The sequence below is a fragment of the Schistocerca americana genome, chromosome 4 (assembly GCF_021461395.2).
Source record: "Schistocerca americana isolate TAMUIC-IGC-003095 chromosome 4, iqSchAmer2.1, whole genome shotgun sequence".
In the NCBI taxonomy this organism is placed as follows: domain Eukaryota; kingdom Metazoa; phylum Arthropoda; class Insecta; order Orthoptera; family Acrididae; genus Schistocerca; species Schistocerca americana.
This window is the reverse complement of record NC_060122.1, coordinates 285,903,248-285,922,162: the sequence shown is the minus strand read 5'-3', so window position 1 is coordinate 285,922,162 and position 18,915 is coordinate 285,903,248. Positions and strand designations below refer to the sequence as shown.

At 38.9% G+C, this 18,915-nt stretch overlaps 1 protein-coding gene across 1 annotated transcript in view; it reads right to left on the bottom strand.

The window, feature by feature from the left end:
• The window catches only part of LOC124613419 (calcium-activated chloride channel regulator 1-like), a 135,526-nt gene that overhangs the window by 59,702 nt on the left and 56,909 nt on the right, over positions 1 to 18,915 (bottom strand). The window contains exons 8-9 of the mRNA XM_047142121.1: positions 9,897 to 9,990; positions 9,196 to 9,374 (exon numbers count right to left, since the gene is read on the bottom strand). Coding sequence (XP_046998077.1) covers positions 9,196 to 9,374; positions 9,897 to 9,990 — 273 coding nt within the window. The remainder of the gene's footprint in view (positions 1 to 9,195; positions 9,375 to 9,896; positions 9,991 to 18,915) is intronic.

The window sequence follows — 18,915 nt, the reverse complement described above, 5'->3', positions numbered from 1 at the left end:
ATAGACTTGATGTCTTTGAGAATGTCCACATTTAAAAAGGTATCAAAGATCATGAGGTACTTGTAGCAACAGTGATTACCACAAAAGGTAGTAAAATAAGTACAAAGATTTAGATGTTCAGTAAAGTAGATGAAGAGGCACTAGTGGCATACTTCAAGAAAGAACTTGAAACATTCAACTCTCTTCAGGAGCATGTTGAGAACCTGTGGCTAAAATTTAGAAGAATAGTTGACCAATTACTGTGGTAGATATGTACCTATGAGAACATTGCAGACAGGATGGACACTCTGTGGTACACATTTTATGTAAAGACACTAAAAAAATCAATTGATGCACAACTGGTTTGATATAGAATGGTGGGTTATAGATATACAGATGGTAAATGAAAGGTGAATGGTTCCTGAAAGGCAATGAAACTCTCAACAACTATGACAGCACACCTCTAACAAAATATGAGGAACCTCTGTTCACACATTAGGGCTGTCAGTGGTACCAAAGTTAGTGTCATCAGTGCCAAAGTTATCAAAACCAATGGGTACCACTCTTCCACCATTCATTTCCTGAACATGTAGAATACTTCTTTGAATGAAGTATCATTATGCATCCAACACATCATTCTCCTCAAAGACTCTGTCACACACTACACATTAACAGGTAATTTCAGCCCTACACTCACCCACCCTATCTTGTGAGTTAAGCCTTAGTGATTTTGTCCACAGTTTAACTGGTTTGTCCCTGAAAGCAGACGAATCCTGTGACAGTATTTCATTGGTGACAGTTTCCCCCAGCTGGAACACTGAAACCTGAGTTCAGCCATATGCCATCAAATATCAGTTTTGGCATGATGTTTGAACAGAAAGTCTGACCCCATGATTGTGCAGTAACCTTCACTTGCATGAGGCACCAATTTCATTCATCCCTGAAATCATTCCTCCCAAACCTGAAAACTCTCACCCACCACAAACTACATCACAAAGGAATTAACCATTTAACATCTGAACATTTCGCTCCTTGGTTCTACAGTTCTGCTCCTGGTGCCCAAGCACACCACACTTCTCACTTTGTGGCTGTTGACACTGTCTCTAGACATGCCCTGAATCCCCACAACTATAACATCTTACATCACCTGATTAAATATTCCACCTACTGTGCAACCCTGTTTCCGTATCTATGCCCTCCTGCTTCATACCTATCCTAATGACAGTGTTCAGGTCTTTTGGGGTACCTTCCCTAATGCTCCTAGAGATATCGGATAGCAAGTCCCTCAGAAAAATGTCTATAACCCTATTCTCTGATTCCTGGAGGATAATATTATTTGCTTCATCACTTCCTGTTAATTCTTAAGTATGCCCATTGACTTTTATTATCCTATCACTGAAATTTTCTACTGACTTCCACTCAACTGCTCCTGAAAAAAATTCATACTATTCTGTTGCCTATTGTCTTGATTGATTCCAGACTGTTGAACCATCAGCACATTCTTCAACTTATAATTATACTTCAAAAATACTTTCGCATCCCCTGTCAGTTGCAACTTAGCCATCTGTAACAGCTTATTGTTTAACCAAAACCAAATCTTTGTCACTGCCTCCAGATCATACAGAAAGGACAGTATATCCTCAGTTGGCTTGCCAGAAAAGGGAGTAATCAAACTAAGCTTGTTTCCTCCTCACTCCCACCCCCATCCCCGGTTTGATGTGACTCACCACAATTTCCTTTCCTGGGCTAACCTCCTCATCTCAGAGTAGATCTTGCATCCTACATCCTCAATTATTGACAGGTTGTATTCCAATATCTGTCTTTCTCAACAGTTTTACTAGATTTATTAATAACTGAATCATCTCCTGTCCAGAAACACCATGGATCCCAGATTCTGTCATTGTGGATCCTCTGTCCCCAACACACAACCAAGTATAATAAAACAGTAACACAAAGACAATACCCACTCATAATCATAGCATACTAGCCTACACCTTACATCTAATCATGAGCCACTTCAACTTGGTACAATGCCTATCATTATGGCCATAATGGTGGCAAGCAAAACACTCCACTGATATTGACTTAGCACCTGTTGCACTGTGCACCAATAGGTTGTGCTGTGAGTACATTACTGATTGTAAGTAGTGCTTCCTGGAATTGCCTCGAATTTGTGAGAAATCATAAATACTACTCTCACCCTATGATGTCCATCCAGCCTAGAACCCATCCCCTGCCCACAAAAGTATGAGAAGAAAACAAAACAGTTCATAAGTTCTTCCACTACAACTCTTGATGCTAACTGCTGCAGCTGCTCTGTGATGTTAGGTCTGGCTGTCAATGTTCATCTTGGAGATGCTTCTGACACCAAAATTTAGAGGAAGTGCCTCCATGATGTTGGGACTGGCTGCCAATGTCCATCTTGGAGATGCTTCTGACACCAAAATGTAGAGGACCAGGGTGGGTAAACCCTGCGGTGGCAGAGTTGAGTTGAGGCAGTGTGTTGACATCAGGATGACATCCGTTGGTGGCTCAAGAACACAGTCACATATTTTATTAGAAAGCAAATTGCAGCACTTGTAGCATCATTCTGTAGCAGTTACACCTTACAGCCAGTGGCCAGCTTGATGTCAGCAGTGGAGTAGGAATGCTGACATGGGATGCCTGTGGCAGCATGTGCACTGCCTTGGCATGGTTCTGCAATTCAGAGTAGCGCATGCCTGCAGGTGTGGAAACCTGCCATTGTTGTTGTAGTAGAAGACACCCCAAAGCAGTGGTGTCCACCTTTGCAAGCAGAGGAATACAGTGTCAGTTTGCCTGCTCTGGGACAGGGAAAAGGTCAGCTGATCAGTCCTGGCCATGAATGCCTGCTCTCCAGAGCAGAAGTAGCTGCAACTGGCTAGAGATGTCCAATTAGCTGGAAGGCATCAAGTCCACAGGTGTGAATTTAGAATCAGAAGTTGGCTCTTTGGTGATGGAGGCCAAGTCTCGTGGAGGCAGCCTGAAAACCATGTTGCACTGTCATCTGCGTTGGACCTCCTGTTATAGTAGATGCTGCTAGATTGAAATGTCTTCGGCTAAAACTAAAGGGTATTTGTGCAGGTTAGGTGGTCATTTGTTGTGCCAAGGAACTGCTCCCAGCCATACACCAAAACAATGTGGCAGCCAGAAACTGCAACTTTCTTGTCATTGCCGTGGTCTGCCCACCTTTCTGCTGTGTTGTCAGTACTGAGAGTGCTGCTGGCATCTGCTCCACACCTACTGGCATCCGTGACTGCCTGTGATGGCTGTGGCAGAACTGCTATTTTACTCAATAGCACTGGAAAATACTATGGTGCTACACATAGTATAAGCCGAGTGACTCACAAATGTCCTTCTATGACAATAATTTTTGATCTTATAGCAAAGGCAGTGCCTTCACAAGCAAATTTCAGAACTTATCCAAGGCAAGAAAAGCACTATCTGTTTTTCTGGGTCGATTACCTTGTACGCCTTATACTGCAAATATAATTGCAATATGTACGAATCCCAACCTTAACATGCCTCTTGAAAAGAAGGGAATGTAGTAAGTATTGGATGGCTTGCTGCTGCCTACTGCAGATGAAACTGAGTGGTAGATAATTGCATCACAATCTTACTTAGAAAATTGATTTGCATCTTGAAAAGGAGAGAATGTGGTTGGCAAAGGGTAGTTTGGCAATGGTCATTGTGGATGAAACTGTGTAGAAGTAATTGTGTTGCAATCTTATTTAACAGACTAATTTGATACATGTGAATCTAAGATACCATTTTCAATTTTTTTTTTTTTTTTTTGTTGCAGCTGCTGCAGTAGCATGATTTGCACTAACTGAGAGTTCTTACCAAGCTATTATACACATAATGAATAAGAAACTCTTCGTTGTTAAATAGCATTCTCAACAAAATTTAGTATTGTGTGTTGTGTCTCCAACCAGGACAATGTGACTTTTGTTTACTGTAAACATGCCTGAAAGGGTCATTTTAAAGTTAAATGATACACACATTGTACCTTTACACCAAGAACTGTCGTCACTAATAGGTAGTCACCCACAAATTTGGTGCACACCATGGCAATGTTGTTCAAACATTCTACCACTATCACAAGTCTCAAAACATTGAAGATCTATGGAATATTTCTTCATGATGCCTTTATGGAGGCAACTGGAAGGGCTGTTTTGATCCAGACACTATGCAACTATTTTCACATTATCAGTTTGGCCTCTAGGTGTCAATCACAAACAACAACATAAAATGTGTAGCACCATGGTGGCCAAAGAAGGTGGGAAAGGGAACACCTGTAATGGATATTGGATCAGTGGCACTGGATTCTAATGATGGCTGACTTGTAGAAAAATGTGGATATAGTTATGTAGCAATGAATGTCTCAAGCATGCAGCTCCACAGGTTCAACAGTAGTTGGATCAATCATGTTTTGGGCCAGAATCATATGTGAAACTGACATGCCCTTTGTTGCTATTAAGGATCAATTATGCAGTCTTCAACGGGATCCTGTTCCTGTAACTTTTTGTCTCCCCCCCACAGTCAATATTGGCAATGGGTTTATCTTTCAATGTGATAACACAAGAGTACAAAGCACTCTCCTCATGAACACCATTCAACAGGAGACAGGAAACAAATGACTGGAATAACCTGCCATTTCTGCAGTATGAACCTGACTGATCATGCTTAAACCTAGTAGAGACATGCGGTGTGTTATCACAGGAACCACTACTTGCAAACACTAATAATGCTGACTGGGCTGGCCTTGCCATTTTAAAATATTCTTCTGATATTCAAGGCAGTGACTGGGTGGGCTCTAGCCAATGGGGGCAATGGAGTCTGTATTTATTTTCAATTCAGTGAAGATGCTACTTGGTGGACATGTTCCCAGGATATGGTACATGTTGTGTTGGCCAAAGAGCCAACACAGTGTTACTAGAGGAGGCCGAAATGCACGCGTTTTAGCTCACGCATGCTGGCATGAGGAGGGAAGAACTATACTTACGTGAGGTCTGGAACATGACATGGAATTAGAATTCAGAAAGCAGACATAATTAGTTTGATGCTTAACTTTAATCCATTAATGATGAACGTTGCTCTTGAAAGTACATGATTCACAATATCAATATCAATAGTAACTGAATATGGTGCCTTGCTAGGTCGTAGCAAATGACGTAGCTGAAGGCTATGCTAAACTGTCGTCTCGGCAAATGAGAGCGTATGTAGACAGTGAGCCATCACTAGCAAAGTCGGCTGTACAACTGGGAGAAGTGCTAGTGAGTCTCGACTAGACCTGCCGTGTGGCGGCAGTCGGTCTGCAATCACTTATAGTGGCAACATGCGGGTCCAATGTATACTAACGGACCGTGGCCGATTTAAAGGCTACCACCTAGCAAGTGTGGTGTCTGGCGGTGACACAACAGTACAAGCTTCAGAACAACCATGGCAGTAGTGCTGATTTAGATATACTACCACAACTTGATTTGTTAACCCATAATTGTCTCTAGTTTATTCTTGTTGTTAGTAAGACTGTCTCCAAGATATAGCATATCAAACAGAAATATCACATAGACAAAGATTGACACGTAAAGAGATATCGATCAGTATTCATTTATTCACTCATCATTTTCTGTAAATTCCATCATGAAGTAAAACAGTCAGGGATCTGGAATGGGCTATGTTTTACATTAATAGGGGCAAGCAGTCACTGCAGTAACCTCTATAAAGTATACTAACAACAAATTCTGAGTGGTGCTAATTTACTTTGATAAAAACCACTTCTTGTCAACTTACAAAGCACAATTTTGGTGTACTCTACTTCTTCCAAATAATCATTTAAAAAGGAAATAGGTAGTGACAGATGACAGTTTAACAACTAGAGTTCATAAACTTTGAGACCAATTTATGGAACATAACTAAAATATTGATTTACTGACAGCATGTCACTATAGTAATGTTATCCAGAGGTACCTAACAATGTAAAAGAAGTAGTGTTAAATGAATAGACAATGGCCCTATATGAATTTAGGCACAAAAATCTTCTACTCCTTTCTGCATGTCTTAGGCATTTAACTGTTACACCCTCTGTATCATGGTATTCATGGAATGATAATTCCATTTAGAAATGTATGACATCAACTGCACCTGTCAATGAGCTGAAGCCTGTAGCATTTCACTATTTCCAGATTTACACATAAAAGTAGCACAATGGACATCAATTTTATGAACATTCAATAATGTTTAAATTCTCAGCTCATTAATTCACTGCAATGTTTTTCCATGGATATGTAAGAAGAATTTTTTGCTATCTTCATTAGCCATCTTTTCATATTTTCTATATGGAGTTTTGATTTTCTGTGTCTTAGTTAATTATTTGCATGTTCCATGGGTCATAATTTTTGTTTACCTCTCAGGCTCCATACCAGACTGTTCACCACATTGTCAGTGAATGCAGGATTCAAGCCTATCACGGCACAAAAGAGGACTTCCTGCTGGCAACTCCAAATGCAGTGCACTGGATTGAAGGACTGGATATTCAGTTGTAAAGACAAACTTAAGTTTCTTGTGCGTCAATATGTATATATGTATATGTAATTTAATTTCATGATATGTCTGTATTAGCCATATGCTAAATAAATTTACCTCTCAGTATGATAGGGACTCAAATCAGTTTTATAATTATAGTACATTTTCTCAGCAAACTGTATGACAACATCATGGCCATTTACATGATTTCCTAAGGCAATTTTTTATTTTTATTTTTTGTTACATGCGTACCACACACACACAAACACACACACACACACACACACACACACACACACACACACACACCATACTACCACACATTACACTCTGAGAAATTAAATACGATTTCAGTTTATATATGAAATTATATTTTACTATCAATTAAATTCTTTATTTCACTGGGACTGGTCAAAGATTTTAATGGTTGAGTACTTCATTTCTTTCTGTTCTACACTAAGGCTGTGTAATGGATAGTGTAAATCATTGCTCCTTCTAGTATTATACTCACAAATGTCGCTGTTGGTTTCAAACTGTGATTGATTGTTGACAACAAACTTCAGAAGGGAGTAAACGTGCTGCAGGGGCATCTGTATGACAAATATTTAAAGATATGTCTACAAGAGGTTCTTGAGAGGACAGCTCATGTCATCCTTACTACATACATCTGTGTAACTAAAACTTTTTCATCAGTGGCAAGATGCCTCTCAATTATGACACCATAAGACATTGGTGAATGAAAATAGGAAAAGTAAGGCAACTTTTTGACAGTTTCATCTCCAAAATATGATATTTTCTGTAATGCAAAAGTTGCGCAGCTGAGGTATTTAAAATATGCAACATGTGACTTCCAGTTCAGGTTCTCAATATGAACAACTAATAATTTAGAATAATATTCCAATTTGTATAAATGTAACATTTACATAATTATTTACAGTGTGTTTTACAATGAAAGTATTTCAAACAAAAGTACGAGTGTTACTTATTTAACTTACTGTTCAGATTAAACATTAACAGTAAATTATCTTAATGAGCAAGCAAACTAAACTCCATTCATTATTTTGGTTTTCAGAGTTTACTGTGTTACTGATGTAAGGAGAAACCACAATAGGAAAAAGTATATAAAACAGATAAAAATGTGAAATGTAGCAATTTTTGTGCATTTACAGAATACACTGCCAGAAAATAAATTAGCACACCCTTTTAGAGGTTTCCAATTCACTCAAGATTTATTGTTGCAACAGTGCATATGTACTCATGAAATGATTATATTCACAGATCAATAACACAAGTGGTTCTGAGGTACCAGGTACTGATTCATGCTGAAACACCCATATTAGTACGTGGTGTAGCCTCCATGGGTGGCAATGTAGGCAGTGACTGTGACCAATGTCCAGTCAATTGTATAGATGGTGAATACTATCCTGGGATTCGTTGACGAGTCACATGAGTCATTTATTGTCCCATGATATTTCACATGTGCACAACTGTAAACGAGTATGGAAGTTGTGATGGCCAGGGAAGTCACTGCACATCTTGCAGAGCATGTTGAGTTTCACAGGCAGTGTGTGGGTGAGCACTATCCTATTGGAACAACACATCACCTTCCTGTTGCAGTAATGGCAATAGAAAGGGAATAACAACATTTTACATGTATCGAGTGCTGGTTAGTGTCCCCTACAGAAACATCAAAGGTAAATGAGAGTTGTAGCTTATCACACCCCAGACCATAAGGCTTGGAGTGGGACCAGTGTGTCTTGGATGAATACACTCTGTGAGATAGCACTCATCTGGTCTATATCATATGTGCAGAAAACCATCATTTATGTGCAGGCTGAATCTGCTTTCATCGCCAAAGATCATGGTGTGTCATTCCATCCTCCAGGTGATCCTCTGACAGCACCAGTTGAGCTGTGCATGTAAATGTGAATGGAAGATAGACAAGAGGTGGGGATGCCCATGGTCCCACTGCTGATAACCAGTTCACAACAGTTCATGCTGACACGTGTAGGCTCACAAGCCCTCTTACCTGTAATATGGTGGCTGTACAATCTGCCACTGCTGCCCTTATAATATGATGACCCTGGCAGGCATCTGTTTTGTGTGGGCATCCGGAACTACATCTGTGAGTCTGAGAACATTCATGTGACCACTGATACCGGCATCATTGCACAACTGATGCAGCACATCTGGCTTGTGTGGCAATTTTCTGAAAGGAACATCCCACCACTTCGAAAGCCACAATTTGACACCTTTCAAACTCATCCAGTAGGCTGTTGGAAGCACAAGTGCTTCTCCGTGGCATGCTTCACACATTTGCACTGCACTGAGCCTTCTGGCTGTGAGAATTCCTTATTAAAGAGCAGACACAGATGGTGTTCCAGTAGCTACATCATTATATTGTCTGTTGGCAGATGACACTGAAACCACTACAGAGCATCTACTACCCCCCAGGTGACATATGCCATCACCAGATCAAAATCAACATCATTTTTCCAGATGTACTAATTTCTCTTTTTTCCAGCAGTGTAGTTTGTTATAATATCAGTACTTAATAAATGTAGCTTGTCTTTCAGTAATTGGATACTGAATCTTCTGATTTTACACCTTTATGATAGCAAGTAATTTAAAAAATACAAGTTTATAACATATTAACGTGAGAGAAAGCACTACCTTCAACTGTTGTCCTGTACATCCCAATTGCTTCGAATTTCAGAGTGTACCTCCCAGTCATGGAGATAATTGCCAGAAAACGACTGTAAGTACCATCATTTTTCACCTCATCTGCTCCAGAACCATTATCCCAAAGGTCTATTTTTGTCATAGTTCCATCTGGTGCATAAAGAATAGCACTGAAACCAATTAATGTATTGCTATAGTATTTTCTAAATCTGTGTAAGCTACTGTTTTATCAAATAAAACATACACAATATGTATCTTCCAAAAAAATGTGACAAGGAATATCACAAACAATGAATTTATTTTGAGTTATATTATCATATTTTTGTGGATACAGTGTTCTCAGACTACTTTCAGTATGAAGGAATAATTTACTTTAAAAGAATTGTGATCAATTTTAGACTAACACCATGTATAATGGAAGAAGACCTTCTAATAATAAGAAATAAAACTGAAACAACTGGGCCAAATATAATAAGCAAACTATAGAGAAGGTACTCAATTTACAACTCTTGTAATCTACAGTTTTGTCCAATAAAGCAAAACACAGAAAATTTAATAAAATTGGTGCTTGTAGTGAAAGAGATAACAAATTCAAAATTAAAACAAGGAAAAACTCTATATATATATATATATATATATATATATATATATAACTTTTGAAATCCACAATTTCTTCTGCCATTTATACATACCTTATGTTCAAGTCAAATACAAAATGATGATCTTCATTAGATACAGTAGCATAAACTGCTACAGGTTTAAGGTTAGTATTTACAGGACCTGCCTCTGTAACACAAACAATCAAATTAATATTGTGAGAAGACTACAAATGTTGTATCTATGTCAGAATACAACAGTGATCATCTCAAAATACTGGAAGCTGTAGCATATTTTTACCACTGATATGCTTCAGTAAGGTATTCAGCAATATATATACCATTTGTAGACAGAAAAAAAGGAAAACAGATTAGGATTTAATGTCCTACCAACAGAGGCGTTAACACAGATGGAGCACAAGCTTGCAATGGATAAGGAACTGGAAGGAAACCAACCATGCCCTTTCAAATGAAACATCCCAGAATTCACTTTAAGTGACACAGGAAAATCACAGAAAACCGAAATTTTGATGGTTGCATGGGGATTTGAACTGCTGACATCTGGAAAATGAGTCCAATGTCTTACCACTAAGCTGCCTCAATCAGTAGCTTATGCGTACCATGCACGACATACCGAATATTAAATCAATGCTTACAAATTTACAAATGTCAGGAGTGAAATTGACTTTTGAAAATTGTTGTTTCTGTTGTTGTGGTCTTCAGTCCAAAGACTGGCTGATGCAACTCTCCATGCTTCTCTGCCCTGTGCAAGCCTCTTCATCTCCGATGACTACTGGAACATACATCCTTCTGAAACTTCTTAGTATATTCATCTCTTGGTCTCCCTCCACAATTTTCACCCTCCACAGTTTCCTCCAGTACTAAATTGGTGATCCCTTGATCCCTCAGAATGTATCCTACCAACGGATCCCTTTTTCTGGTCAAGCTGTGCCACGACTTCCTCTTCTCCCCAATTCTGTTCAGTACCTCCCCATTAGTTACATGGTCTACCCATCTAATCTTCAGCATTCTTCTGTAGCACTACATTTCAAAAGTTTCAATTCTCTTCTTGTCTAATCTGTTTATTGTCCATGTTTCATTTCCATATGTGGCTATGCTCCACAAAAATACTTTTAGAAAAGACTTCCTGACAATGTTAACAAATTTCTCTTTTTCAGAAACGTTTTGCTTGCCATTGCGAGTCTACATTTTATATCCTCTCTACTTCGACCATCATCAGTTATTTTGCTGCCCAAATTCATCTACTTTAACTGTCCCATTTTCTAATCTAATTCCCTCAGCATCATCTGATTTAATTTGACTACATTTCGTTATCCTCATTTTGCTTTTGTTGATGTTCATCTTATATCTTCCTTTGAAGACACTGTCCATTCCATTCAACTGCTCTTCTAAGTCCTTTGCTGTCTCTGACAGAATTACAATGTCATCAGCACACCTCAAAGTTTTTATTTCTTCTCCCTGAACATCAATTCCTATTCCAAATTTTTCTTTTGTATCCTTTACTGTTTGCTCAATACACAGATTGAATAACATTGGGGTTCGGCTGCAACCCTGTCTCACTCCCTTCTCAACCATTGCTTCCCTCTCCTGTCCCTCAACTCTTATAACAGCCATCTGACTTCCATACAAATTGTAAATAGTCTTTCACTCCCTGTATTTTACCCCTGCCGCATTTAAAATTTTGAAAGAGAGTATTCCAGTCAACACTGTCAAAAGCTTTCTCTAAGTCTACAAATGCTATAAACATAGGTTTGTCTTTCCTTAACCTATTTTTTAGGATATGTGTAACAATTTACTTAATTAGTGCAGTACTTCTATTTTTTTCCTTTCATTGGCCGGTTTGTTTTAAGAAAGAGTACAGTTACAATGTAAACATTGCTATTAGGAAATCCACAGCTGTGATGTAAAATTGTGTTTTGTTGATATTATAATTGACATGTCACATTCTTTTTAGTTTCTATCTTTAACAGCAGTGTATACTGTCATAAACTACCACTGTTTTCAAGTTTCTTACAAGAGCTTCTTATTTAGTATAACATCAAGAAACGAAAGTTTAAGACTCAAAGGTCTGGGTAGCTTCAGGGAATCAGTAACTTTATCCAAGGTGTTTTCTTCTTGTTATAACAGAAATCATTTTGTTGGGTGCTATTTCTTCAGGTCAAAAGGGAACTTTTAAGCCTTGCAGCATAAAATATTTAGAGAATCAACAAGCTTAGTTTAAAGTTATTTCTTTATAGTTCTGTAATGGACTGCACCAGTCAAAATGCAATCCCACTGTGAGTGGTGTACTGGGCATGGGGCAAGCGAGTTGCTTAGTTGGTGTTTTTAAGCAGCTGATAATTGGCCTGACTGCTATTGACTGACTGGTAGCTACTGCAGATGGGTGCAGTGGGAGGACTACAGTGTCACACATACCACAGATACCAAAGGTACGTCAAGTACAGTCCCATCCTATTGTTACTGTCTCCCCTACAGGAAGCACAGAATCTATCACCACTCATCTGTTTGACTGAGAGACATATTAGTGGTGGGTCCAGGGGTCTTGCACATTATTGGCAGGGTCCAGGAAGAAATTAAGGCATGAACCAATTCCTCTAACCAACAAGTTTGACATGCTATTTCCCACTAAATGGAGACTGTGAGACATATTTCTGGGATGCCTACTGCAACTTGCATCAGGAGTAGCTTACGTAAATGGTTAGGGATCTGTTAATCACTGCAGGTTTGAATGTGTGGCAATAAGGTACCTCTTAGGGAAATGGAAGTACCATTTTGTGCACTCAGTCTGGATGTCAAAGAGGCTGTTCTTGCAGCCACTGAGAGAGAAAAGTGCTGATTGAGGTGCACAGATAAAACAATGCCTACCAACTTGGCTTTGGAGCTGTATTTGGATCAATCTAGATCAGCCTTGCTAACAGAATTTCAACAAAGCTCACAATCTGCAGCATTGTTCAAAGAACTCTATGTTACCCCCTGCTTCTGAGTCAAATGGAAGGCCTGAATCAGTGACTTTGAAAGTTCTGTGAAAAGCTAGGTTGCATCTTTCCAGTCTTGAACTATAGAGTTGAGAACTGTAGGTGCCCTTTTGAACTGGTCAAAGGCATACTACACTTCACAAGCTGCTAGCCAAGTATGTCAGGTATCCAACTGTGTGTAGGATGCACATAATGGCTTTTCAGATCAGGCAACTCCAAAACCAGTCCAAATAATGATAGCTCTAGAAGACCGTGCATAATCAGTGTAAGTGATGCAGAAAAGGACAGCCAGAGTTGCATCTAAAATGGCAATCAGTTTTGGGCTATGTCCACTCTCAAACAAACCAATGTCTTCCAAGTAAAATGTCCATACAAAATCACAGTAAATAAAATGAGTACATATGCATATGGTTTCCTACTAATGCTAGTCAGTATCTGGACTATCAACAATATCTCAAGACTGCATGTCAATAGCCACCAGGAGAAATAACTGAACTGGACATTCTATTAATTATGTTAGTCAGTGTTCCAGTATTCACTGTATTCAGAACATTAGGATATTAGTTGGGACAATACATATGTGTGCTCACTGTATTTACAGCTATTTTGGATAGATATTTTACTTGGCAAATATTGACTGGTTTGAGAAGTCACTGACCAAAGAAAGATCCATTCTAGTTGCAACTCTGGCTGTCTCCTTTTGCATCACAATTTAAAATGATTGTTGTACCACTATATCCAGCATGCTGGAGCATTGCAGATTATTGTAAGATCCAAGGAATGCACCACAAAACTGAAATTATTAAAATCAAAGTGATTAGCTGCTGAAACATTTGCAATAAAGTGTTTGCATTTGAAACACTCTTAAAAACAGTGAAGCTCACATAATACTAGGTACAGTAAATCCAAAATTGACAGCTGGGAGATTTTTTTGGGTAAATTAAATTGTATATCAAAAGAGTAGGTTAGTGAGTAATTGAAGTGATGTATTTGGCACGGTAGACAAGAAGCTGTAATTCACTGAGATAGAAACTGAAGCTACATGTAAGAGAATTTGGACAATATTCATTATCAGGAATGGGCATAAACTTAAAACTAGATATTTCTTTTGACAACAAGAGCCACCCTACATGTAAGTGAAAATTTTAGAGAAAACCTCAGCTTGCTGGTATACTTTTTGCCCAATCAAACTGTCATCACAGTAGGGGACTTTAATCATCCAGCAGTTAATTTGGGAAGGTAGTACAGTTATGGGCATGATAGCATCTTACAAAACAATACTAAATGCCTTTACCATATAGTTCAGAAGCCCAATCATGATAGAAATATATTAGATCTAATTGTAACAAATTCACTAGATCTCTTTTAGTACAACCACATGTAAACAGGTATCAGCAAACACAAGGACTGTAGCAACACTGAAACACTGATTACCAAAGCACAAATAGCAACTAAAAACTTGTAGAAAGATTTACATGTTCAATAAATTAGGTAAAGAGGTACAAGATCCTATCTCAAGAAGGAAATGAAGCTACGGTCAAGAATATGTAGAGGACTGTGCTGCGTTCACCAGAAGACAGGAGGATAGCCATATAGAGAAAAGGTGCCATGCAGCAAGGTCAGCTTCCAGAAAGGTGCAACATAGTTCTTGCCACATGTCAAAGAGGATGCACACAATACAGACTACGTCATGCTTCTGCCTTATATCACATATATAGTTCCCAAGTGGACACCCCTCTGACTAATGCAGATAAAAGCTGATGCACAGCTCTGCTCAGTCATTATCTAGAGTATCTACATTATCTCAAGACTGCATCAAGACCACGTCTATAATCAACACAAAAATAACTGATTTGGACATTATACTAATTATGTTAGTCAGTGTTCACTGTATTCAAAACTAGACTAGTGTTCAAAGTTAGATTAGTGCAAGTGAACTATGAACTACATTGCCACACATTATCTTTATACTTTAATCAAGTATTACAAAATTTCAATTAATAAATTATTATTTTGATAGCCAAATGCACAAAGCAGTAGCCAGGAATAAGTTTTTCCAGCACTTTACAAGATACACCAAGGTAACAAAGACAGGATAGCAGAGCTACAGGGGCTCACTAGAGACTGAAAATTTCTGTGTAAAAATGAAAAATACAGAGAGCCTTATGCTGATTGTCTCATTCATGATACACTCATTATGCACTTGTCCAATAGCTAGTGAAAGACTATTTGCCTTTAATCTGGGTGCATGACCAGATACTTGCATCAATGTGGTCCATTTCAAAGATGCTAGTGTATTCATGATGCATCAACAACAAGAATGCCACAGACAGGCCATGAATGAGGCCATGAGAGACTACCACAGGACATAAAAAGGCAACAGCACCTAATAAGCATATATCATAGAGGGAAATTACATTAATATATATGCAGTAATATTAATCACAAGTGCAAAGACTGTTCTTCAGGAATGTGCAACACATATATTGCAAAAAGGAAGGTCATAAATCTGAAGCATGCACCATAAAGCAAATTAGGCAACATAATAGCACATGTAAGCAAGTATACAAAGGCTGTTAAAGACAAGCAAGTGCAACCAATTAAAAATCATGGGCAAAGAGTAAAGTGAACAATGTCTTCTCTGCTGATGACAAGCTTTTCTCTGTAACATTGAAAAGTAAATTAAGTGTTATTTAAATAAGTAAATAATTCATTTATAATTCACATATTTTTTCATTGTAGCTCCCATTTTCTTGAAATACCATACAATATGAAATGATGCACAATATTAACTTATTATGTGGAGTCAAATTATATTAATTTCATATACAAGTCACCAAGAACTGAGCAGTTATATGTAGAAGCAGTTTTTGTATCATTTGCAACTTCTACAGTAGAATATTGTGGTACAAAGAACTGTCGACTGACATGAAGATCATGAATACTAGGAAATTTTTAATTTAACAAGGCAATCAATCTTGAATTGCCTCTTCATGCAATTTGGAATAAAAGGCAATGGGTAACCTGGGATGGAATAACAACTATGTGCAATAGTGTATATTGCTACTCACCTCACAGAGGGGACACCAGGCAAATTTCAAGCATGTTTAAAAGTAGACTAAGCTATAAGACAAAGTTCTTCTTCAGATGTAGTAAAAAGACCCACCCACTCATCCAAACACACACACACACACACACACACATTCATACATGTACTGCACATTACACTGGGTGGCATGCTTGGCAAATTGGTAGCCCACCTGTCTCTTGGCAATAGCTAGGTGATTGGCATTCATGCCAATTGATAGTTTGTTAGTGGTTATAATACTGTAGAACACCACACAGCTTCGCAGCCAAGTTGGTATATCACACAGCTGCTTTCACAGATGGCACTGCCTCTGGCGAAGTAGGAGATACCTTCATGCAACTAGGTCTGTTGCATTCAAATAACGTCCGGGAATTCAGTCAGGTAACACTTTCAGTGACTGCCAATATTTCGGCTGGAGAACAACCCACCATTTTCAAGGCAACGTCCCCTCTAGGCAGTTTGCCTTGAAAATGGCAGGGTGTTCTCCTGCCAAAATAACGGCGGTCGCTGGAAGTGTTACCTGGCTGAATTCCTGGAAGTTATTTGAAAGTTGTATACACCAGGAGAAACTCAGTTCTCAGGTCTATTGCAGGCAGTGAGCCATGGGGGAAAGGGTTGGGAGCTGGGATGGAATGGAGATGGACAAGAATATTGCGTATATTGGGTGGGCAGCAAAATACTTCTTTGGGAGGGGTACAAGGAGAGTATTTCACATTTCTGGGCATGATGAGAGTATTTTGAATCCCTGGTAGGAAATGTGATGTAGCTGCTCCAGTCCCAGATGGTACCCATCCCAACATGTCGTTGTTGAATGTGGCAGTCGCTTTCCATATTCTCCAGGAGCTCTGCTACATCATGCGGTAGAGGCGGTACATACATTAGATCTTTAATGTGTCCCCACGTCACACAGAGTGAGATCTGGTGATCAGGGAGGCCATTTCATGAAACAGATGTCCCCTTCTGTAGCACGGCCAATCCATCGATGTAGCAGTTCTGTGTTCAGGTACCCATGAACTTCACAATGAAAATGGGGTGGAGCCCCATCCTGCTGAAAGATGAACAGAGAGTCCGATTGCATTTGAGGCATCAGCTATTGCTGCAACATGTCCAAGTAGGAATATCCAATGACAGTGCTCTCAGCAAAGAAGAATGGCCTCTACAGTTTTTGATGTGACAAGCTACCAAAAAAAAAAAATTACCTTTGGGGAACCACGCTCGAATTCAATGCATTTGTGTGGATGCTTTGTACCCCAGATTCGACAATTATGCCTGTTCACTTTCCCATTAGTATGAAAAGTGGCTTTGTTGCTAAAAATTAAGCGATCAACAATGCCATCTGAATCCTCATTCAATTGTTGCAACTGCGAACAAAACTCAAAACACTTGTCTTTGTCATCATCATTGAGCTTTTGCACTGGCTCCAATTTGAATGGTTTCATAGGTCGCTTCTGTTGCAGGACTTTCCACACTGTCATTGAAACCATTTTGAGTTCATGGGATGCACGACACACCAATTTCTTTGGACTCCTTATGAATGTCTCTTATATATGCTCCACATTCACTTCACTTACATTGGAATGTCCGCTTCTCTTTTCCAGGCACAAGCAACCTGTTGTAATGAATTTGTTGTGCCAGTGGTAAATGGCTTTCCTTGTTGGTGGCTTCCTACCATACTTGGTTCTAAACATCCATTGGTAGCACACTTGTTTTTGTCGAACTTCAACACACGGAAAGCTCGCTCAGCACCTGAACTCGCCATGTTTGCGACTAACGCTGACTATTGGCAAATTACCAAACTACGCTGTGGCAGTATACATGAAGAAAAACTTTCAAGGTTTCTCTTTAAAATGACATATGTATGATATTTGTACAATGTTTTGTTCTTATGCAATAAATAATTGAGTGTTCCCGTACTTTATGTACAGGTAGCTTAGTCTAGTTTTAAATGTACTTTAAGTGTGCCAGTTACTCAACACCTTCTCTATGTGGTGAATATCAGCATGCCCTATTTCATATTTTTGTTACTCCACCCAACTTTTCACTGTTTGTTTGAAACTTATTTTGACATATCATGTTAAGTAAGTTGCTATGAAGAATGAATTGGGTGATATCTTATGAAAATTGTAATCAATTAAAAAATTAGAATAATCATCAGAACAATTGCAAATCTGATAATTTGTAAAATAGTTAGCATTCGACACAATTGAGCAAGGCATTGGGAATTACAAGTCTCTATTACATAGTTCACAGAATATATAATGTGTTGCGGTAAAGCACCCATCTATTTTTCTCTTTGCTTTTCCTTTGCATGTTGTGTATAACACCAAGAATTGCAATTATTATTATTTATCAAACCTATGATTCTTAAGGTTTTAACATCATACACATTGTTTGCATCAGTCTCTTGACTACGTCTAGATTCCAAGTATTTCCACAAGCAATTAATTTGATATCCTCATGAAGATACAGTTATACATAGGACTACGTACACTGATCACTCAGAACATTAAGACCACAGACCTACTATCGATATAAACCCATCCACACAATCACAGTGACACCTTGCGAGAAATTACTGCTAGTTAGACACATGCATGCCGCATGTAGTATCAGTAAGCGTCTGTGGAATGGGGAAGGTGTGCCATCTTACTGAGTTTAACCAAGGGTAAATTATAATGGCCTAAAGGCCCAGCACAATCGTTTCAGAAACTGCACAACTTGTCAGGTGTTCAAGGAGTGCTCTGGTGAGTGTCTTCAACATGTGGCAAAACCAAGGTGAAACCATGTCAAGATGTCGTGGAGTTAGGTGGCCATCCCTCATCACAGATGTCAGACATTGTAGGCTGGGTAGATTGGTAAAAACAGGACAGGTGGTGAACTAACATCAGACTTTAATGCTGGGGAGATAACAAGTGTTGCTGAGCACACAGTGGACCGAACAGTCCTAATGATGGGCCTCTGCAGTTGACGACCCACACATGCACCAATGTTAACACCACCACATCGGCATGGGCACGTGACCAGCAGCACT